Raw genomic sequence first — 22,915 nt, 5'->3', positions numbered from 1 at the left:
TTTGCGACAGTTTCCTGCTTTTATTTAAATCATCATCTAAAAAAAATGATACTGCTAATTGAAACATATATTCCATGTATGAATGTAATCAATACGTTGACAGACACGAGCCTGTGTGAAATCTATGAAATATGTGACGTAATCCAAGTGTGTAAAGTGAGACTTTATAAATTTGTGCTGAACACAATTTCCCAATGAAGTTTTCCCAATTTAGTTTGCAGTGACGATTTTTTTAAAAAAAAGGCTGCGATTGACATGATTTAGCTGTAAAACATGAAATCTTGAGTTCACAAATCTCACTTCATATTGCTAAATGATGGAACACGTCGAGCAGTTTGTGTTGAGTAGAATGTGAAAAAAGAAAAAGAAGCGTAATAAAAGGGGATAATGCGTCATCCACCTCTGATGATTGCTCGTGTGATGGAACTTCCTTTTTCTGTCTTCATAATCTTTCAGATATTTCATATTTATGAAGACCTGTTTACTTGTAAACCCTGTGGTGAATGCGTCCGCGTGCTGAGAATATAATCCCGTAAGGCTGAGGTCACTCCGCCGCAGTCATCACACCGCATCATTTCCTGTCGTTTCTGATCAACATCTTCTTCTCCTCCTTTCTGAGAGGGGACGCTCATGTCTCAGTAGACTAAATTGACTCAAACAAGCCCCCCCCCCCCCAAAAAAAAAATTGAGTATGAAGACCGGTTTGCAACCTCTCCTCTCAAACGAGCTGACAGCTGGCTGTTACCATACATTGCAGCTTGTGTGGGGGGTTTGGGGTCTTTTTTTCTGGTTGGGGGTGCCATCTTTTATTGGTATATCCGTGCCTGGAGCTCCATATGTCTGAGCATATAACATTCCTGCTTTGAACATCAGAGCTTTGAAATCTGTGAACTACAAGCAGAAAACAAGGACAAACGCTCCTCCTTCGCTGTCACGCTGGTTTAAAAAAACCCAAACATCTAAATTGACTTCGCAGGCTTTTCCTACAGCTTTCTTGAATGTCAATTGCAGGATTAAAAAATTAAAAGCATTTACCTTAAATTCTACAATAAAACTACAAATAAAGTCACGCGTTCTTCCCAACACTTTTGCTCACAACATAATAGAGAATGGGTATAAGCGCTACTTGCATTGCAGTCGAAGAAGGGTTTTTTTTAATTTTCTTTAGTTTCGGACAAGAGGTGCTAGCAGGTGAATTGAGCACAAAATGATAGCAACAAGACTTCCCTAATTCAGAATCAGAGAGCAAGAAAATGTCACTTTTGTTTTGCCAGGATCTACTCACACAATCTTCATCGACCGGCACATCTGTGTTATCAGAAGCTCATTGGCTGTAAATTCTGCCGGTCACCCACGGAGTTTGGCGCAGTTGGCTCTGAATTTACCTCAGAGAAAAAGGGAAGGCATTCACATTCAAAGCTAACTCTCCTGTCACCTGTGGAACAGAGATGGAGTGCTCCGATTGGTCAAAAGAGATGCCAATCAATGAGTGTGACTGCAATTTTGACCTTTGAGGTACTGCTAGTTTTATAACCACTGGATTAATTAGTCAGCCTTTCAGGTGAGAAGCATAACTAGTTTAATTAGTAAAACTGACTGCTTGATTGCCAATGAGCTGATAAATGCTGCAGTGGTTGTATCTTGACATGATTTGAATAGATTTGTTCACGAGACTCCGAGCTTTCAAATGATGTACAGCAAAGCTCCTTAAAAGAAGAAGTTTGCTGCGTGTCTGAGACATTCCTGGACAGTCTGGACATATAGATGCAGTATATCCACACAAGTGTTGTTTCTATTTCTGGACATAATATTTACAGCTGGATTTAGCAACCAAATGAATACTGGAGCAGCTTTGTCACTCACGCTCGAGCTCCACAAACAGCTCAGATACCTTTTGCCCCCGGTGGAAGCCTGAGGGAAGTGTGTGAAATTCTGGAGGATGATGTGAGGGCTTCTAGGGCAGAGGTTGCACAGAGACAGGAGCTAAAGGTGAACGCATCAGACCTCGGGGGCCCGTCAGGCTGATAAACAGAGCTGTGAAGACAAAGGCACGGGTGGAGAGAGAGAGAGGGGCTCTACCTGTGTGGACCCGTCTGACCCTGTTGAAAAGAGTCATGTTAGCTTAGTTAGCTTAGCAATGTCAAAACAATATCAGTTCTTCTCTGGTTCTTCACCAGCTGTATTTGTAAAGTCAAATTAACTATTTTTTGTGTCTTAGCAGTTTTTAGGTGTAAACAATTATTGAAACAGTCACAAGATGGTCTCCAGCTCTCTCAGAGACAAGGAGATGTCCGCATCGCCTCCTCCAGGGATTTGGGTTGGAGATCCACTATTTTTGGAGTCATGATTTCCTTTATTAACTCTGGCATGCCTGCCGAAGAGCCCTGACTCTGCCCCGCCCGGCCTTCTTGAAGCAAGCACTTGTTGGGGGCAGGTCTCTGTATCACTGGGCATGTATCCAGGCAGACTGCTGGGTGGGTGTAGGGAGGAGTGACGTAGGGGCCTGGCCATAGACCCTCCACCTGAGGCTACAACCCCTCCAGTGAGGGAAAGAGCTCGAGGGTTGGCAGCAGACAAGCTGACACTGTGGGTAGTGGTGTGTGACATCATGCCGCCATAGTAACAGCTGCCTCCACCGCCACTGCTGGTGATCCTGGTTTTCTGTTTCAGATCCAACGCCAGGCTCCGTCTTAACCACGCCTTCCTCACCTCTGCCTGCACCTGAAAACAGGAAGAAGTATCAGACCACACCAAAAAGAACATCTGAGTTTATTCTGTGATGGAATTATAGACTTCTTACCTCGCCATTGCAGAAACAGTAAATGAACGCCACAAAAAACCCCTGGAAGGGGGGAAATGATGAATGAGTGACATTGGATGAAGGGGAATAATGAATTATTCTTTTATCATACCTTAAGTTAAAAAAGGAGCAAAAAGTAGTCTTTCCTTACTTGTTAAAAACACTATTCTATTATCAGTTCAGAGAACTTGTAATAACGTATCAATGTATTTTTTGTGTATTTTTGGTCCTTAAAATATCACTCCAGTATTCATCATCATCTAAGTTTAGTTATGTCATTTATATTATCAGTTCTATGCAGTTGTAATTAATACCAGAGCAGAACCACACACTTTAAATGAGTTCAGTTTACAGCTACACAGCAAGCGTTCCTGCAATATTAGCGATGAAAAACATCGGGCTCTACAGCACGTCGGTGGTCTCCTGCCCGCCGCCATTAGTCAAGAGTCGCTTGTTGTGAAGGTGCTCGTGTCTGACCTGCGATGAGTTGAAGAACATCTCGTAGTGCATCTGGACCTGCCACAGCAGCCCTGTGACCTCGGTGTACGGAAGCGCCATGAAAACCATGTAGTGAACTCCAAACAGCGGCATCAGCACCAGTGTGGACTTGAGCAGCTTCCTGCGGGGTGAAACCAGTGTATGTGTGGGTATAATAAAACCTGGTGGTTGACTGGTAGATGGAAAGAAGTTGAATCAAGCAGATACCGGTACTGCTGCCGAGGGTCCAGTTTACCAGTGTTGGTTTCCCACAGTTTAGAGGCCAGCACACGTATTATATTTACAAAAAGCAGGAAGTTCACCTGCAGGAGGGGCAGAGACGCCAGTTACACACCAGCATCACTAACCAGTACTGAAGCATAAAGATTATGTTCTTACTACAATAGCTGCCAGAATAGGGACTTGATAGATCCACTTCAGGTTTCCAGCACTGATGTCCCAACATCTGAGAGGTGTGGAAAGATTCAAGTGAGTATTTAATATCCAGAATGGAGAGATGAGATCCAATCACATGACTCACTGTGTGTCCGCCAGCGATGCTCGCGCGCTGACCCAGACGGACACGAATACACCCGGGACGCCTGAAGATGAGCAGAGTCCTTTTATCATGATCAGTTCTATATGAGAGGTGAACGTAGGCGGCTGCTTACCCCAGCCGATGATGGTGAGGGCCCACAGGTAGTTCTTGTCAGAGAGGAAGGCCATGAAGATGAGGCTGTGCAGGTACAAGCCCTCCACCAGGATCCAGTAATGGTTGGTGGCCAGGAAGTAGAGGAAGAGAGTCACAGCAACTTTACAGCCGGCCTGAAGACACAAAACACATAAAGGAAATGTCCAAACAAGTTATGAGCACACGTAAAATGGAGCTGGAACACTGTGATGTTATATATTTACATATAAACACACATACATACGTATGCAGATATGTAATACTGTTGATAATAGACTGTATTTCTTTCATTATTGTGCACTATGTGCATAACCTTGTTCTCTCTTCATTCCTTGATTCTGATTCTTACTTGGTAACTTGTAATTTTGAGTTTTAACACACAATAATACTTTTCTCATAGTTGGGACTTTTTATCTTACAATGTTGACAGTGACTGTATATCTTGTGATTTGGACTTTTTCCACTCCTAAACATCACTTATTATTATTTCAGTCATTATTTGTACCTTTTATCTTTTGATATTAGCTCAAACTTATGGGCTTTTTGTCTCTTAATTATGACTTAATATGAGAGTATCTTATAATGAAGACACCACTGTCTTCATGTCTTTATCTTCCTTTCAGTTTATTAGCATAAACGGGCTTGATATCTCGGTGTGAATATGGAAATAACAGCATTCTTTCATTTGCTATTCAATAGGATGTTCGTTGTGTTGTGTTTAACATTTTATTCACTTTTCAACACAAAAACTGTGTTGCTGCATAAATCTGGTAGAAATGTTAATGAAAGTAACGTGGGACAGGACGGGAGACCTCAGGGGTCAAACCAAGGACACGTCCTCGTGTTTCTTTTTCTTTCTGACATTTTTCCACTGGAATATTTTTCTATCAACCATGTTTTGTTTTGTTTTTTTATTTTTTCATTTTTATCTTATTTTACTGGTGGAAGTCGGCTTCCATATCCGAACCATAATAAAAGATTTTAAAATCGTGAATAAAATCTCAAGTATTTTACCATGTGCTGCCTCTCGTCAGGGAGCTCCAGTGGCTCGGCTTTACCATCACCAGAGACGGAGTAGAGCACGGCGTCCTTCACGAAAATACTGACTGCCCGACAAATGAAGGAGGCGAAGAGGTGTATGTGGATGTAATTGCGCGTGCAGTGGAGACGCCTGAAAGGTGTGTGTCAGAGAGAGAGAGAGAGAGAGAGAGAGAAAGATACTGATTTTGTTTTCAGTTTCTTTTAAAATACATGTGAATACACCAACTTACTTGAAATAGCAGAGGACGGAGAGGGCGACCAGCAGCGACGCCAGAGAAACAGAGTAGCCGACAGTGTACATGAGGTGGAGTCTGTGGAACACCTGAACAAACCCACACCTGACATGAAGGCCAGCTCTCATGAGGGATATCTCCACCCGTCACGCACATATTTTATTTGTCATAATGAACAAATTTCACAAAAAGTGGCAGAAATAGTCCCCACCTCTTCCTGGCTCCTGTGGCTGGTGGTCAGGTAGGTGGTGCACTCAGTATAGTTTGCCCACGTCCGGTTGATGACAGGCACCTGCTCCCAGTTCCCTGAAACGTCACAGTGGCGGTAGGCTCGCCCTGCAGGTGACGCAGTAGAAGTGTCAGTTATTGTCCTCCCCCCCCCCGTTGCTGGCGTTTTGTAGAGGAGCAGGAAATGGAGCTGCTGTAACTTCCTGCTCTACCTCTGTGGTTGAAGTCGTAGATGTACTCAGGACACAGAACCGACACCAGCTGAGATGCTCGGCTCCGCGGCCAGCAGATGATGCCGTCCCACTCGGGAACGCACTCGCCATCTTCACAAGAAAGAAAGAAACCAACGGACAAAAGTTTCACTGGTTTCCACTGGTTTTACTGGTAAGTGTATCTCATATTTTGGCCAAGCCATTCCCATGGGGGACAGTGACAAATTCAAGTACAAACTGAAGGTATTAAAGTTTGCATTCAGTGGTTTTCATGTCTCAGCTGATCGGCGCACACCTGCAGGAGCTCCACTGTCATTCGTGTCAGGAGCAGCTTGAGGAGATGTGTCTGGATTTGGCTCAAATGAACTTAATGAGCTCAAAAGATTTTAGAGGTCAAAGGTCAAGGTCACTCCCACCTCATCTAAAGGTGATCTCGCACAAACAACTTGAAATCATTTTTTTTTCTTCCTAAAAAATGGCATCTTGATCTTGTCATATTTATACATGATTATATTTCTGCGGTATAGTTTTCTTCATTTCCTGGTTGTGGAGCTGCATTTAGCAAACGTAGGCTACACTCAACCTACATTAAAAAGAGTAAAACATTAAAATACAAGGGAGTTGTTGTGTTTAAGAAGAAATCGCTGCCTCTCCTCTCCGTACGGAGCAGTAAAGCCACTTATCTGCTGTCATCAGCTTCCACGTCACAGTCGGAATGAATAATGTCCCGCTATTGTCCGTCCTAAATTCAACTCTGTAATCTCTGCAGGATATTAGACGCCATTATATCATATCTGATCCGTAATAAATCGCTGATGTAATAAATACTCCTCTCTGATTATACCCTTGAGGTGTTTTTGATACCAAAACTGACCGCAGCTCTGACAACTTCACTTCCCTATCGGCTGAAGCTTTTGAATATTTTGAGAGGGTAAAATAAAAAGCCCTTAATTCCAGTGTTTACATCCTACAGATCAGGTGTCATGTGTGGTTCCAAATCCTGTATAACCTGTTTATTTATTATATTTATTGTTCATTTTATGAAAAAAACTTTCAGGAGTTTATAATTACACTTTTAAAGTTTTTGCTGACATCTCGCCTCACAAACTCTTGCGCACGAATTCCCTGTTTTGACCCAGGGATGGACTTCTTGGGATTAAATCTGATTAATAGACCAAATAAATACACATTTCCTATTAATAAAATGACCAGCAACAGCTAGCAAACCTTGAACGAAAGCCATTTGTGCCTGGATGATCTTTTCACACTTGGCGTGAGCACCAATCAGCACGTAGATCTGCTCATCTCGTGTGATGACATCATCAGAGTCTATCTGTAAAGCAGGAAAAGGAGACGTCACATTGCTCTGATAACTTGAAGTGATTAAATGCGGATTTCCTCCAGTACTTTTTTTTTTCAGTCTAGTTGTTGAAATGATGACGCGATGCACGGCAGCCGAGTTGTCCAATAAAAAAAAACAAAAAACTATGAAAATCGAAAACAATTAAAATACACGAGAGGAAAATTAGCTCCAATAAGCCTGCAAATTCTCACAAATGCAAAAGCGTGACACATACAAGATGGGAAGATTTTTTTGTTTTCATCATAATTGGAGACATTTTGTGTTCAATTGTCTGGCTTGAAAATTAAACGTACTTACGTTTTCAAAAATTTGTGATGTTTCACAAAAGGTAAAATGATTATCCGCGAGAAAAAAACAACAACACCAAACAACTCTTTGGTGTATCTTTAAAAGTTTGAGGTTGGAGGTCTGGATGCCTTGAATTAAAGGTGGAAGTTCAGACGCTTAGTAGTCGTCTCTGATATTTTGCTCTCTGAGTCTTTCAAAGTGGATTTACAGACTGATGCATGTCTGAGGGCATCTGGGGGTTCTCGACCCATCCAGGTCAGATTTGGCTCGTCTCAGCCACATTTATTCTATTTTTTTAATGAAATCTTGCCAACGAGGACAATCTGTCAACTGCAGTCGCTCTCAAGGATCTGATGTGCTGCCTCCAGGTGTTGTGAAATAGTTGTGTGAGTGTGCGGTATGTGATAATCCTCTGCCAGCCCCCCACTGCCCCCCGCCCGCTGCTGGCCAGCCACATGCGGGCCTTGTCCTCGGCCCTGCTGCTGAGAGCTAACCCACACAAGGCGCTTTGTTATCTCAGCCACATTTCACAGTAGAGCTGCAAAACTAGCAGCAGGTCAACTGGAGCCTTTGCAAAGGTGACGACTGGCCAGGGGAGACGTGAGCGGTGGGAGGGAAGGGGGGACGGAGGTGGAGGGAGAAAGAGAAACAAATAAATAGAACCAAACCAATGTTGGATCCTGGATAGAACTGAAAGGAAGGAGCGGCTGTAAATTTGTCAAAAGCTTGTGACCTGAACAGCCACAGGTACATTTGCTGAGATACTTTTATTTCATGGCTGCTTTTTCATATTCAAAATAATTCTATGTGAATTCCTATAGGTAAAAAATGTGAATATCAAATGAACTTGTTTCTGTACAGATAATATTGACACTGGTAAATATCAGCTGTTAGCCAAAGTAAGTTGTAAAATATTAGCATATCAGCCCCCCCGCCCCCCAAAAAATAAATAAAAAATACAGAATCGTTCATCCCAAATTCGTTCCACTAGAGACATTTCTCATTTCAGCTTTGCTCATAATGGATTTGAAGCTCAATGTGGTCAAACTCCAACAAAATATTTAAATAACTTTGTGCGCAAGAATGTAACCGAGGGATTGTAAATGCAGGAAGTTGTAAAGTAGCGTTTGTAAACTCCGTCATCTACACGCTAACTATTAAATAAAGGATCAAAAGTCTCCTCCATCACTTCTTCTCAGCCCTGTTAAAGAGAATGAAACCCAATGGTTACGGTTTTGTGACTCTCAGCCAGAGTCGATGTTTTGTTGTCGTTGTTGAGAATATTGACTGCGTTGCACAGAATAAAAAAGAAACACGTACATCTTCAATCTCCCTTCAACTCACGATGGCGACCGTGCCACCTTCACAGACCTCGGAAATGACTATAATTGAATACTTGCAGGTCAATATGAACGAGTCAGTTGCTCTGCTTTGTAGAGGAGGGGCTCTGGAAATGGACGGGAGGGGTGTTGGCAAAACAATTAGCTTTAGCCATTGTGTCATAATTGAATTTGCTGTCTCAGGCTCGGAAGGAAGGTGGAGTGATTTTCAAGCTGAATGAGCAGCGGTTGTAAGTCTACCTGAGCTTGACACTCAGGATCGACCAGAGAAGATGAAGAGATGGGACTCAGAGGCGACGGAGGTCCCTGTTTGCTGCAGCACTGTCACGCATCGGTGGGTCAAAGGTTACGGGGGCCGGGTGGTGGGGTGGGGGTGCGGAGCAGGTGGAGGTTTGTGAGGTCAAAGAGACTATGAGGGATTTTCCTCTATCCTAAAAATGTTTGATGCATAGCTTTCTTGCAAAAAAAGACAAAAATTAATTCCCAAATCCTTTTTTTATGTATAATTGTATACATTTACCTTTGTAATTCCCTGCAATGTTGGAGAAGGATTCCCACTCACAAAGGTTTAAGGATTTGCAGGAAATTCACTTTTTGTTGTTGTTGTTTGCCACTAAGTAACTCTTCATTTAATTGGAGCTCACTTCTGATCCCAGAACTGTGATAACCTGACTAATGCAATGGTTTTGAAGCCTGGGTTTTAGCAAGAATCATGCACCATATGGCAACTATCACAATACATGTGGCACAATAGGATTTTATCATGGTGTACTGCGATTCTCTACGTGCTTTACTGAAATTTTCAATACAATTTCATTCCACACTTTCATTGCTATTTATCAGAATTACATTTGCAAAGTCGCACAGTTGAAAACTGTTATTGAACACACTGAAATATATCCGCCACAACATACACGGTACACAATTTTATCAAGATATATTCCAATAGAAATATTATGGGCTGGAGTATCGATACAATAGCGCAAACAAAAAAAAAATAAAATTCAAAGTTTGTGCACCAGATATACGATCTCAGAAACGTAAAAGCTATTCCTCGGCAGCGCTGGCGTTGGCCGACATCATCAGACCCGTTACTGGTTCGCATCACTGGCAGCGTGAGATGAATCTCGGCCCAAAATTCCAACCATCAAAGAAAGTCACAGATACACGAAATTTTCCCAAAGTGCAGCAGGATGAGGGTGTTATTTCTCACTCGCTGTCATTATAATGCTACTGTGTGAAAATGTTTACTTTTAAGGAAAAAAAACCCTCCTTTGATGTGCTGTCACACAACAGAAATATCGATCACTCCTGGAATTTATTGCGGTATTGTGATTTCTTAATAGACGACCAAACGGTAGGAACAGGATATTTCTAGCACAGCTGTTAATGAATAAGTAAAACCGATAAAAGAAAACTTTTATGTTGTGTGAAAGACGACACAACATAAAAGATAAAAAACAGCATGCTGACGCTCATGAACAAAAAAAAAGCTGCTTAACTCAATCAATGAATGAATCAATAATCCAATCATTCTAAAACTGAAGATAAGTGGAGCTCACTCACCAGTGCAGTCACTGTTATGACACTGTGGAAAAGAGCCAAAGCGCCAATTTCCTGTGCAGACAACATGATGTGTTTTAGAGAGGCGACGTCAACAAGACGTTAAATCCACATGCAACTTTCCACACAAACCATCATCTCATCCTCCTCAGGCTGCGATGAAGCAACCCATATCCCAAAAACTCTCCTGTCCCAGCAGGGCTCCGCTGCTGCACATAGACTGAGGAAGTTAATAAAAACTACATTTTCAAGGATATTTGAAATCCAGAAGTGACCTTTCAAAAATGGCTAGTTTGGTCCCTGTGGCTCGGTGGACATAACCAGTGATGTGTGAGGGAGAATGTAGGAGAACCTGGTGAGGAGAGAGGCTTGTGGAAGAGACCTCCTCCTCCTCCTCCTTTGGAGAGTCATCAGTCAGAAATGGGTTGTCCTTGATTGGCTTCGGTTTAACTCTTTGTGCTCCTCCGTCTTTGTTTGCCCTCCTGTCTGTCATCCCTGTTTGTCTTTCAAAAAAGGCATTTCCTCGCCCAACTGCCAGGCGAAATGGTCGTTCTTCCACATATGCGGGGGCCATTCATGGTTGAATTGATTGTGCACATGGGCAAGACAGAGTAAACCTGATTTCTGAGGGGACTGGAGACTGGACTGGAGCTGTATGTGTCATAAATTAAAGCAATATGATTTAATAAACTTTGGTCCCATGAGTGCAACAACCCTCCTCCAGTTCCCACGCTGGAACATTTTAGACGACATTGATAGAGACCAGACTCAAACTGTTTTGTGCCACAGAAACTCAACTGATAATCTGCACTTGATCAATAGACGACACAAACAAAACACACGGAAAGTGGGAAAATGTGCGGTGTTTTGGATAACGCTGTCATTTTTGAGAGCGTTTATTGAATCGGCTTGTGTGTGCGTGCATGTGTGTGCGTGCATGTGTGTGCGCGTGTGTGTTTCTAAACTCAAACAGAAACACCCAGGGGTAGTCACAGAGAAGCTATGTTCTCATGATACTGGGCTATTGCATATTTCCATCTGATTCTAACACAGGGAGTTGGGGAGCTTGAGGTTAAGAGCAGATAATTGTGAAGTATGAAATATTTGCACAGACAAGAGTAAAAATTAACTTTTGGAAAGCAGGAAGTATTGACTCTTCTAAAAGTGCAAAGTTCAACTAGTTTTTTTTTAGTTTTTTTTAAAAAGTTGATTATACTTTGTTTTGTGGTTGTCATATTGTCCGAGAGACAAAGCATGCGCAACCCCTCAGTGAATATGAGGCACGAGGCTGAGGCTTTTTGTGTACTGCAAAAAATCCCAGTTATTTTATGTTTTAAAAATGAGCGATCAAAGTTTTCAAATTAATGTAGCTTAAAGAGAACAGCAAACACTACACTTAAACTAAGAAACCGAAGTCGTAGAGAAAGAAACTAAAAATGTTAAGAATGATTTGTACCCTTTACTTTGATTGGAAAACAATAATATCTATTTTCACCTTCGTTTGCAACGCAACGTTGATGAGCTTTTATTTTGAAAGCAATATTTATGACGTCACCGCAACCAGGAAGTACCAGAGCCACAACAAGGACAGTAGCGGCAGCGAGGTCTCCTCTCTTGTGTCAACTGTAAGTTAGCAATGTTAAATCGACATTAGCAATGTTTGTGTGTTACAATCGAGCGCGGACTGGGGCGGAAGTGTTGGCTGTTCAGTGATTGTGACGTGTCTCTCTGGGGGTGGTGTGAAGGGCATGGCGGGGCTGAGGGCTCTTTCGATCCTGCGCCCCCAGTCATTGGTCACGGCTGCTGGGAGCCTCGCGGTGCGGCTGGAGCCCGTGTGTTCGTGGAGGCCTCCTGTCCGGACCTTGCAGCTGTGCTCCGCCTTGTGTGCGGGACACAACAAGTGGTCAAAGGTGAAAAACGTTAAGGGACCTAAGGATAAGGCGCGGGCGGACTATTTCAATAGACTTAGCATGATGATAAGGCTCGCGGTGAAAGGTGAGACGACTGGACCGTCGCTGCAGTTACACCTGTAACTTTTGCATTTGTATTCATGTAGTATTTTCTGTCAATCACAGAGGGGGGACCCAAACCCGAGTCGAATGTAAAATTAGCCCAACTCCTGGAGCAGGGCAGGAAAAAGAACATGCCCAAAGTCTCCCTGGAGGCAGCCATCAAGGGGTCGGTAAGTTTGACAGCACCCTGTGAACATGCAGACCAATATCAATTTTAGCTCAGCACAAACTTCTCATTTAGTTATTAATTTATCACCCATCTGTGCGCAGAACAGGTCTACTGCACTGACCCAACACACAGCTTAAAAAATACATTTTATCCGCAGGAAAAGGGGAAAGCACCATCCCAGTATTTGTATGAAGCTCTAGGGCCCGGCGGGTGCAAACTGCTCATTGAAGTCCTGACTACCAACAACGCGCGCAGCCTAGTTGGAGTCAAGATCGTCCTCAACAAGAACGGGTCAGTAATAGTCAGCTTTACTGCCATCTGCATTTGGAAGTATCGCATTCCCCTTCCTCACATCTTCATCTTCACCATCCCCAATACAAGCTGGTGCTTCAGAATAGTTCAAGTAATTAACACTGGTCTAACCCAAGCCCATTAATCCAGGCCTCTATTTTTCACTGATGAACAGCTTCTCTTCTTCTCCCCCACATAATGTTGCACACACCTCCATCTTCTGGTGGCCTCATGCAACTTTCTTATTCGCTTCAAAACGAGTGACAGAGGCGTAACACATATCCACATTTCAACGGTCTCTCGACATTTGAATGGAAACACAAATTGCGTTTCCTTTGGGGGGGGGGGGGGGCACATTGAGCTGTTCCAAGGGGTTCTGTGTCCTTTTTGACAATCCTAGTTTAGTCCTTCAAGGGAATACTCATCTGTACAGTTATATCATCATCTGATGCTTTTTTTTCCCATTGACAACGCTTTCCATATTAAAGACGAGGTGTTTCTCTATGGAATGGTGCGTCCCGGTAACCCACAGATGTCCACATACATACAGTGAATACAGACAGGAGTTAATATGGGCACTAATTTGATGCAGAATTGGAAAAAAAAGCAGAATTTGAAGAAAAAAAAATCAATCTTCATTATGTTTGTGTTTTCCATGGTAATAAATAATTTCAGCTGTCGCACGCACATCCATATCATCCTGTTGTGCTGCGATTCTGGACTCGTCCACAGGGGGATGCTAAGTGATGGAGTCATTCATAATTTCAACAAGAAGGGGCTTGTGGTGGTGCAGGGCCACAATGTATCCACAGAGCAGGCCCTGGAGCTGGCCATTGAGGTCGGAGCTGAGGATGTCCAGGAGAGTGAAGACGATGAAGACGGGCCAGTCCTGCAGGTCAGCCCCCCCTCCGTGGGAATTTACCCTGATGTGATCTGATGTTTTAATTTGAGAGAAATGTGTCCTGTGACTCACCATTCACAGACTCAAACAGAAAGCTGATTGTTGGTGACTTAGTATTTTCAATTCTGGTTTTGTACTTAAATATAACTAGTTTGACATTTATAAAAGTAATGGGATGATAAAAATAGAGCAGTATTTCCTAATGGTTTTGTTTCTCTCTTCAGTTTATTAGTGACATATCAGACCTGAAGAAGGTGCAAGCCTCGCTGGCGGCACTGGGAATGGACGTCAAGTCTGCTGGGTTGGGCTTTGTTCCCCACATTTTCTCAAATCTGAACCAGGACCAGCTGGACGATGCTTCAGCTCTAATCGAAGCCCTCAATGACTGTCCAGATGTGGTTCAAGTCTGGGACAACATCCAGGCCTGCAGCTGAGAGGGTCTCTGGACACTTTGTGGACACTGTGTATTGTATATCTGTCATATTTATTGCGCAGTGAAAGGATCGGGGGTGATACTACGGCTTGTTAGTGCTCATCACGTCAACATGAGTGTATTGGCCATTTTTTTTTAAGATAAAGTTTTTTTTAAAGGTAAAGTTTGATATTGTCCTGTCCTGCCACTATTTTCATCTTTGGGACTCGCCAACACTCAGAATGGTCTTGAAATTTGTCGATTCAAGATTTTTGTCAAAATGTCTTCTTTGGTCAAGGAAGTGAAAAAACAGCTGTAGGCATCTGCACATAGAGACAGACAACCATTCACACTCACAGTCACACCTACGGTCAATTTAGAGTATCAATCAGCCTCGTCCTCTCTTGATGTCTTTGGACTGTGGGAGGAAGCTGGAGTACCAGAGAGAACCCACACAGGAACAGGGAGAACATGCAGACTCACACAGAAAGATCCTGTGCTGGAGCCAGGACTTGAACCCGGAACCTTCTTGCTGTGAGGCCACAGTGCTGACCACTGCACCACCACTCATTCATTTCATTTGTTCACGTGGATGGTGTGACACTCCTGAGTGGGCCTTGGGCCACTCGTGTATTGTGTGATTATTTATTTGTCCCTTGTCCCCTGTGTATCTCCACAATGGGGAATAGGTCAAAGGTCCTGGCGGGAGATTACAGTATTTGGGAGAGCAAACACCGAAAGCTGGACAGGAATATCTGAACCGAACATAGACTGGAATTCCCATTCCAAATGGGAGACACTGCAAACCATGGTTGAGCTAATGATCCTTCAAGTTCCAGACTGACAAATGTGAACTTGGTAACTAATCAGGCATCGCGGTGGGCGAGAAGAAACAGAAGACAGCAGTCGTGATTGATGTAACAATCCCAAGTGACAGCCATATTGGGAGGAGAGACCGTTAGAAGCTCAATATAGACGAAGGACAGACAGAAGAACTTGTTCAGATACAGAAAGTGAAACCACAGCAGTCCCAGAGGTAAACCAGGGAGAGTGGCTCCAGCAGAGCTAAGGAACCAGAGCTGAGGTCTACATGTGGCTGAGCACTGTTCAAGGAAAAACTGAGAATCTGTTCAGAACCAGATCAAAGATCGGGCTGATACTATATACAGCAAATACTAAGCAGTAATAATACAGACGGCTGAAGGTTACGTTTGAAGGACATATTTAGCCAAGGTCGACTGTTGTGTCAACATTGTAATCAATGAGATCCCACATTTACTGTATACATGCAACATATTGAGTGCCAGCGATGGTCTCTTAGGCCAGTTGATTTAGATTTTTTTAAAACCATTGTGTGACACGTGATACCTGAACTACAAACTTAAACCCCATCACAACCAAGATAAACCCCGTACAAAAAAAAAAAACGAAGCAAAATGCGAAATAGTTATATGTTCATGGGGAAGTCCAGTGCATGGGCCTTCAGCCTATTTTCTGTGTTTATCAATGGCCGTCATTGATTTCCCTGTCAGTTCCTCTCAGCTATAACAACGCATTGATCCATTTTCAGAGTTGACAATGTTGCACAGCAACATGCAAGCTGCAGGCCAGTCGTGTGCCGGCGTGGTGCATTCGGCATTGATGTCTGCGTCCACACGCTGAAAACAGAGTGCATTTCTTTTGCCTAAATATGAACCATGAAAGAGGCCAGTGGATACTTTTGAACTGATGTGCAGAAAAAGCGTTAAAAAGGGTGGATGTTTCAAGAGTAAGAAGGATCTGACATTCTGATTTCATATCAGGTATGTTGTGTGTATTTTCTTTCTTCTAAAAGTTGACTTGGTTTAAGTACTGACCGGTTAGCTGGAGCACATTTCTTTTAACACAACTGAAACATGCCTCATGCAGTAGCCGAATACTTAGCAAGTTGAGTAAAGACTATCCGGCACTGGAGGAGAGAGTAATTTTGGGAGGGGCTCAGCTAGATGAACATTCTGAGAAATCAGGGTACAGAGGAATTTGTTAAGGGCATGTGCACTGTATGAAATATAACTGAGTAGTTTTGATTTAAATTATAGGTTTTGAGTGAATTTTAACAAATCTGATGCAAATAAAGATTTTCTCAAGTTCAAGGATTCTGCAGTAATATTCCACCGTAGTCAGAAAAATATGTCTTGGTTGCAGTAATGTCCAGATTGGTGTAACTGTTGCCCGGAGCAAAAGTTAAGAAAAAAGAAAAGATATGCTGAGAATCTAAATATGCTTTACAATTGAATTCTAGAAAGAGCTCCATGTCTGACTCAGACCTTATGAAGTGTGGGGGACCAGCCAGCCGGGGCCCTGAATGCAGATCACCTCCGACACCAAGGATGGAGCTGCTCAGTCCCTCCAAGGTGAAGGACCGCTCTCAGAACGTCACAGAGAAGGTCACGCAGGTACGGGGGGCCTAGAAATATTTAGGCTCAGTCTGTGGCTGTGGGTCAAGAATGGACTGAAAGCCAGACAGGCTTTGGTGAGAATGGAGTTGGTCATTCACCACCAATTGCATGGGAAAGCTTGTAATTTAAAGGCCCCATGATGCATTAATTGCTAGCCTGGTCCAGATGTTTCTAAAAGAGCTCACAGTAAATAAAGAGGCTACGAGAAAGTTCCCACAATTGAGAACTGCTGTTAATTAACCTCTGGTGGAAAAATCAGTAGTTGGTTTGGTGGCTGTATGTTTTCCTTCTGGGTGTGAAAAGCAGAGCTAGACTGAGCCACAGTTCAATTGTTGCTGCTGCTGCAGCCCAGTGGCTCATCATTGTTCATCACTGCATCTTCGGGATGGCGGTGCAAGCTGCAGTGTCGCTTGTTGACTCCCATCATTTTAGATCTAGCAAACAAAGAATAGTTTTAACAGTAGTTTGGCTTCACCAGTTCACCAGTCAGGCGACTAAAGCAGCGTTTTGCTTTGGCCTCTAGAGTGATTTTGTTGTTTTTTTTATAAAATATTTCTATCTGGATGTAATTTTTACCCAAGTCCATCCTATACTGAGAGTCATTGTGATAAAATGGTTAAGGATTTGTTTGACCACCAAGGGCACAAAACCAGAGCATGCAGCGTTCACCAAGAACTCGGTCACTACAGAGGGTCCTCTAGAAAGGTCTGTTGCTTATTATTATATCAGAGAGAAATATATTCAGTGAAAATGCATTTTTTTTTCGAACTTTGAGACTAAATTGTTTACCCCAGATTAGTAGATCTATAAAAAGCGGATCATTTTTGTATGGTAATTCCTGAGATACATCGCATACTAATGCATTCTTTATGTTTAGGTACTTTCTTTGGAGTCTGATGTATTGCCTGAGTACAAACTCCAGGTGCCAGAGACAACATGGTGGATCTTGCTTCACTACAGCCCCTTCAAGGCATTTTGGGACTGGATTATTCTCCTCTTGGTCCTCTACACAGCAGTTTTCACTCCGTACTCAGCTGCCTTCCTCTTAGATGAACATGGGGACCTACGTCAAAGGAGCTGTGGCTACACGTGTAACCCTCTGAACGTGGCAGACCTTATGGTGGATGTGCTGTTTATAGTAGATATTGTCATCAACCTTCGCACTACCTATGTGGACCAAAATGATGAGGTGGTCACACAGCCGAGCCGCATAGCCAAGCACTATATCAAAGGCTGGTTCCCCATTGATCTGTTCGCAGCTATTCCCTTTGACCTTCTCATTTTCAGATCTGGTTCTGATGAGGTAAGTCTTTCTGAGAAGTTCATTTAATTGTTACTTAAAGCAAGGTTTTATTGGTAACTCAAGTCCCCATTGCTTGTATCCATTCTGACATATTTTAGATATTGGGCTCCTAAGTAATTTCTTCTTCAGTTCTTTATACTCACTTGGCTACCAAAGTTTTAACTTTACTTTTCTTGTTTTTAATGGACACTAAAGATGGCAACGTTGACAAGCTTGCTTAAAACTGCACGCCTGCTCCGTTTGGTTCGGGTGGCAAGAAAACTGGACCGGTACTCTGAATATGGGGCTGCTGTTCTCTTCCTGCTTATGTGCACATTTGTGCTCATTGCCCATTGGCTTGCCTGCATTTGGTATGCTATTGGGTTTGTAGAGAGGCCATACACAGAGACTGGTTGGCTGGACAACTTGGCTGAACAACTAGGCAAAGCATACAACGACAGCGACTCCACCTCGGGTCCATCCGTCAAAGACAAGTATGTCACTGCTCTGTACTTCACCTTGAGCAGTTTGACAAGTGTGGGGTTCGGCAATGTCTCTCCAAACACCAACTCAGAGAAGATTTTCTCCATCTGCGTTATGGTGATTGGCTGTGAGTTTAAAACAAAGTTTGATCTTGAACTCTGCCTGTTTTCATTATCCCATTTTAGTAGTTTTACAGAAAGATCGAGTGTCCTTATTGTCCTGTCTCAGCTCTCATGTATGCCAGCATATTTGGGAATGTGTCTGCCATCATCCAGCGACTGTACTCTGGTACAACACGCTACCACACCCAGATGCTTCGTGTCAAAGAGTTTATCCGATTCCACCAAATCCCAGGCAGCCTTCGCCAGCGGCTGGAGGAATATTTCCAACATGCTTGGTCCTACACGAATGGCATTGACATGAATGCTGTAAGTCAAACAATACATTACATACTTCAGCTACTGCCAAGGTTGTTCAATGTGCACTTTGACACAACTTGTCACTGGATTATTTTATCCTCCCATTCTTAGGTGTTGAAAGGATTTCCAGAGTCTCTGCAGGCAGATATCTGTTTGCACTTGAATCGATCCCTGCTACAGAACTGTCATGCTTTCCGTGGAGGCAGTCAAGCCTGTCTGCGTGCCTTGGGCATGAGGTTCAAGACAGTCCATGCTCCTCCAGGAGATACTCTGATCCACTATGGAGACATCCTAGACTCCCTTTTTTTCATCTCACGTGGTTCCATCCAGGTTATCAGGGATGATGTGGTGGTTGCCATATTAGGTGAAACATCTGCTAATGGACTATGTGGTGTCACAAAATATGTTCCATAATACCATGTAAATCAGCTATAAAATTCTATTAAAAATAAAGCATGGTCTTACAGAAAAGAATGACATTTTTGGTGAGCCGATCCACCTGTATGATGAGCCGGGGAAGTCCAATTCAGATGTTCGCACCACCACCTACTGTGACCTGCACCGCATCCTGAGGGACGACCTTTTGGAAGTCCTAGATATCTACCCCAGCTTTGCAGACAACTTCTGGAGGAACCTGGAGTTAACATTCGACCTCAGAGATGTATGACAGCATTTTGGATCATTGGATTATTTAGAGGGACAAAATGGAGTTTATAGCGTGGCAAAGCATTGTGCTATCACCAATATAAGATCACAAAACCTGATGTGATTCTGTACGATGCAAATTGAACTGATTTCTGTTTGAAATGACTAGATTTTTGTCTGCATTCACCAGGCTGATCAATTGCCAGCCTTAGTAAGTGATGATTCAGGGGATGACTGTGAATATCGTCACAAGCAGAGACACAAAATCCACTCCCTGGACTGCAGAATCAGGCCAGGTGAGTTACCTCCTTCAAAGCAACCTAAACGGAACATTTGAAAGATATATATAGAGACTAAACCATGATTGAACTAAATTGACCACGAGTGGAAAATGAGTGTATAGGACTAAGCCATCAATCAAAGCAGAGTTTAAAATAATGCATTGAGTTACATCCATAATGGGATACATAGGCAGGGAAAATCAATGAATACAATTGATTTATGTGAACAGATGGGATGGATCATGAAGACTCATACCCCATTCAATCCTTCCGGCATCGTCACTCACCTACCCAGACCCCCTGGGATGACCGCTGTAGCTGTGGTTCCCCATGCTCCCAGTCCAGTGAAGACCTAACCAAGCCTCTGGCTCATGGTGCCAAAGTAGATCTTTATCCTCCAGGAGATGCAAGACGAGACTACACCCCATCCATGGTGCAACTGCTAACCCCGAGTGGAACCTCAGTGGGGAGAGAAGCAGTGTTAGACAGGGGTCATCAAGGTAGATGGATAAAGTGCCTTCAATTATTTCAAATTTGGGACATATCCGAATGCAACTAGGTACGTGGGTATGAATATATATAATCCACTGCTTTTCTGTATATTTTCCTCAGCTTCACCTTTGAATGTGCCGGGAATGTATCACTTCTGGCCAGACCGACAGTCACAACAGTTTCCCAATCGTGCCTGGCGATCTTCCTCTGTCCGCAACTCATACCATCCACCACCATTCCCAGAAGAGAGGCCCAGCGAGCTAGAATCTCGACTTGAAATTTTACATTCACAACTTAACAGGTGAATTTAATGAGGCTTTGAACTGGTTTCAAGTGTGGTTATTTAGGGCACACGTCAGAAGTAGTTTTCAAGTAAAACTACCAGAAAGAATCATGTGGAACTTGACAGGACTTTAACATGGAAAGGTACAACTGTAGGTGCAGCTGAACCAAGTCATTTTACTCCGGGTTTTAATCCTCCTTGGAGATACAATCCTTGCAGCGTGTCTTGGATCTTTCCCAAGGTCTACTCTCAGTTGTCCGTGCTTGGAACAAAGTGTCTGCGAGGTCCCCATCCACTGAGTCTGAGTATGGATGATTGGGATGAAGATTATTAGGTCGTTTCATTGGCATGACTTCACTTAATTTTTCTGTTCTCATTGTCCTTTTTTCCCCCAGACTAGAGACTCGCATGACAGCTGACATCAATGTTATTCTACAGCTTCTACAAAGGCAGATTGCTCCTGTTCCTCCAGCTTACAGCACTGTATCGTCTAGTACCCTTCCTACAGATTCAGCTGGTCTGTACAGAACGGGGACAGCAGTGCTACACACTATGTATCCTATTTCTCCCTTACAGATAGATAGCAGAGCACCAACACAGGTATAGATGAATACCTTATAGTACTATTAAATTTGTATTTTAAAAACCCACTCACTTAAGGTAAGCAATCTGTTTATCTTACTCTAGAGTTCAACTCAGACGGACCTCAAATTCACCAAGAATTCCCAGGAGTCACCGTCTTGCGATATCGATGTGACTGTGGCGTCTGACGACACCATGTTCATGACAGTCATTCCTGAAACTGAAACCCATTCAGGGTTGACTCCACAGCTGACTCAACCATCAGTCAAATCCTCCCTCATGGAGAACCCCAGGCTACGCGGCAAACTCCGGTATCCCTCACTGCCGGGCAACCTGGACATCACCGCAGGACTGGCTGATATCCAGAGACACCTCTCAGACCCTGTGCTGCCTGACACCTGACACCCACAGCAAAGGAGTTTGACAGCAGTCAACGTGGCTTTATAAAGTAGTCAGGTGACTAATCCAGGTCTTTTCAAAGAACTGGCTGTTGGTACATGTTCTGGATGTAAAGTTATGTCTCAGGAATCAGACTGGTGGCCCTCACATGAAGTCAAGCAACAGATTAAGCCGTACTCAGTTGATGGCATTTTAAAGTACATTTGGAGTTTGCCTCTGCATTTTTGAGATGATACCTCTCTTACAGGATAATTGACCTAACACTGTTCTACTCTGTGCATCTCCCTCGTCTTCCCGTTTCAGCCTAGTGTGCCAGTCCTGGTTCATCCTGATTAATTGTGTTCCTTACTGACACATTTGAAGCTTCTACCGTCAGACTTTTGTTTCAGTATTAAAAGAAAAGCTTGACATTAAGGAAATTACATATGGTCCTGCACATAAACTTTTCTATACCCTCATTGACCTTTTCCATTGTCTCATCATTAACTTGTATAAGCTATCGTAAGCTAACGTAATATAACCCAGCACTGGATGTAATATCTCTTGAATAGACAGGAAACTTTGTAGCTACTTTAAGAGCATTTTTCTTCTTTAAAAGCCCACTCAAACAGTTGAGGGGCTCAGCATTTTTTCTTAACATAAGTAAATATAAGCCACACTACTGAGCCATTCAATTTCATAAATTAGCCTAATCTTGATGTTGTTGATGCTGGCATTGTAACATATCTCTGACATTTCTAGATTGAAATATCTTGTCAATTTTTGTCCCACCAGTGAGTTATACAGTACATTTGGACAATCCCCTTTAGAAGAGTGATCTGGCACCGATTCTAAAAAATACATGTAAAAAAGTGTCTTTCTAAAGTTATGTTCTATCTCCAGTGTCACATCTTGTATTTCCCACCTCATCACATCCAGATCCTGACAACACAATAAGTCATGCAGCATTGGTGATCAAGGGTTACATACTCTCTATTATAAATATTTTTGAGGAACTGGAAAAAAATACCAATTTGGAATTTTGGAATTGGAGTAAACAGTTTGTTTACTCACCTCACTTTGAAATAACGTAAAATGTTGTTTTAATGTAACACTCACCCACTCATTTTGTCAACAATTTAAAGTGTGAGACTATTCATTTCTGTATAAATTAAAATCATGTCTTAATTAAATCATTGTTGTGATAAATACAAAATTATGTTAGACTCAAGATTTTTTTTAGTTGAGGCCTACTGGATATTATAGATCCCTTTTTGTTGAATATATCAGTATGTATGGTCTTTGAAGGTGATAAGGTTTGATTTTAACTGGTTTATCTTATTTAACAAGAAAAAAAATGATAACCAACAAACTCAGCGAAAGAAGGAGGGGATTTAATGCTCACTGAGAACCTCAGCATTGTTTAAACTACCACATCAACGTGTTGTAGAGGAAGACTTCAATGGACAAATTGGTGACTGAACTAAATATAAGGTACAAAGGGTCGTGCAACTGCATGTAGAGTTTGGCCAAATTTGTATGAGATACATGATTTAGCTTCTGGGTTCAACTGTAGAAATTGTTAAATTGTTACATAAGAGATATACATTT

At 42.7% G+C, this 22,915-nt stretch overlaps 3 protein-coding genes across 5 annotated transcripts; 2 read left to right on the top strand and 1 right to left on the bottom strand.

Annotated features, from left to right (window-relative positions):
• Positions 1 to 71: 71 nt before the first annotated feature.
• pth3r (parathyroid hormone 3 receptor) lies at positions 72 to 20,078 on the bottom strand. Of its 3 annotated transcripts, none has more exons than XM_086196492.1 (13): positions 19,857 to 20,078; positions 6,910 to 7,015; positions 5,683 to 5,793; positions 5,454 to 5,578; positions 5,240 to 5,331; positions 4,983 to 5,139; positions 3,949 to 4,102; positions 3,819 to 3,879; positions 3,677 to 3,743; positions 3,506 to 3,600; positions 3,278 to 3,419; positions 2,801 to 2,842; positions 72 to 2,721 (listed from the first exon to the last, which is right to left on the bottom strand). In XM_086196492.1, exons 2-13 carry the CDS (start codon positions 6,923 to 6,925, stop codon positions 2,251 to 2,253), a joined length of 1,533 nt encoding a protein of 510 aa, XP_086052618.1. In that variant the 5' UTR covers positions 6,926 to 7,015; positions 19,857 to 20,078; the 3' UTR covers positions 72 to 2,250. The 3 variants fall into 3 exon arrangements, with proteins under 3 accessions (XP_086052618.1, XP_086052617.1, XP_086052616.1); XM_086196491.1 differs by having other exon boundaries at positions 19,861 to 20,078; XM_086196490.1 differs by lacking the exon at positions 19,857 to 20,078 and adding an exon at positions 10,240 to 10,559.
• Positions 11,797 to 14,199, top strand: taco1 (translational activator of mitochondrially encoded cytochrome c oxidase I). The gene is made up of 6 exons (XM_086196494.1): positions 11,797 to 11,861; positions 11,982 to 12,231; positions 12,312 to 12,418; positions 12,575 to 12,708; positions 13,441 to 13,603; positions 13,834 to 14,199. The coding sequence occupies exons 2-6, from the start codon at positions 11,985 to 11,987 to the stop codon at positions 14,041 to 14,043; spliced, it is 861 nt and encodes a 286-aa protein (XP_086052620.1). The 5' UTR covers positions 11,797 to 11,861; positions 11,982 to 11,984; the 3' UTR covers positions 14,044 to 14,199.
• On the top strand, positions 14,396 to 22,449 carry kcnh6b (potassium voltage-gated channel, subfamily H (eag-related), member 6b). Its single transcript, XM_086196489.1, has 12 exons — positions 14,396 to 15,823; positions 16,303 to 16,456; positions 17,337 to 17,762; positions 17,958 to 18,351; positions 18,453 to 18,652; positions 18,755 to 19,007; positions 19,111 to 19,304; positions 19,479 to 19,584; positions 19,800 to 20,069; positions 20,182 to 20,362; positions 20,740 to 20,944; positions 21,032 to 22,449. The coding sequence occupies exons 2-12, from the start codon at positions 16,313 to 16,315 to the stop codon at positions 21,326 to 21,328; spliced, it is 2,670 nt and encodes an 889-aa protein (XP_086052615.1). The 5' UTR covers positions 14,396 to 15,823; positions 16,303 to 16,312; the 3' UTR covers positions 21,329 to 22,449.
• The last annotated feature ends 466 nt before the right edge of the window (positions 22,450 to 22,915 follow it).

The sequence above is a fragment of the Aulostomus chinensis genome, chromosome 23, assembly GCF_037954235.1.
Source record: "Aulostomus chinensis isolate RoL2024-O1b breed Wild chromosome 23, RoL_Achi_v1.0, whole genome shotgun sequence".
NCBI lineage: Eukaryota > Metazoa > Chordata > Actinopteri > Syngnathiformes > Aulostomidae > Aulostomus > Aulostomus chinensis.
The sequence above is the reverse complement of the archived record's forward strand: the minus strand, read 5'-3'. Positions and strand labels throughout refer to the sequence as shown.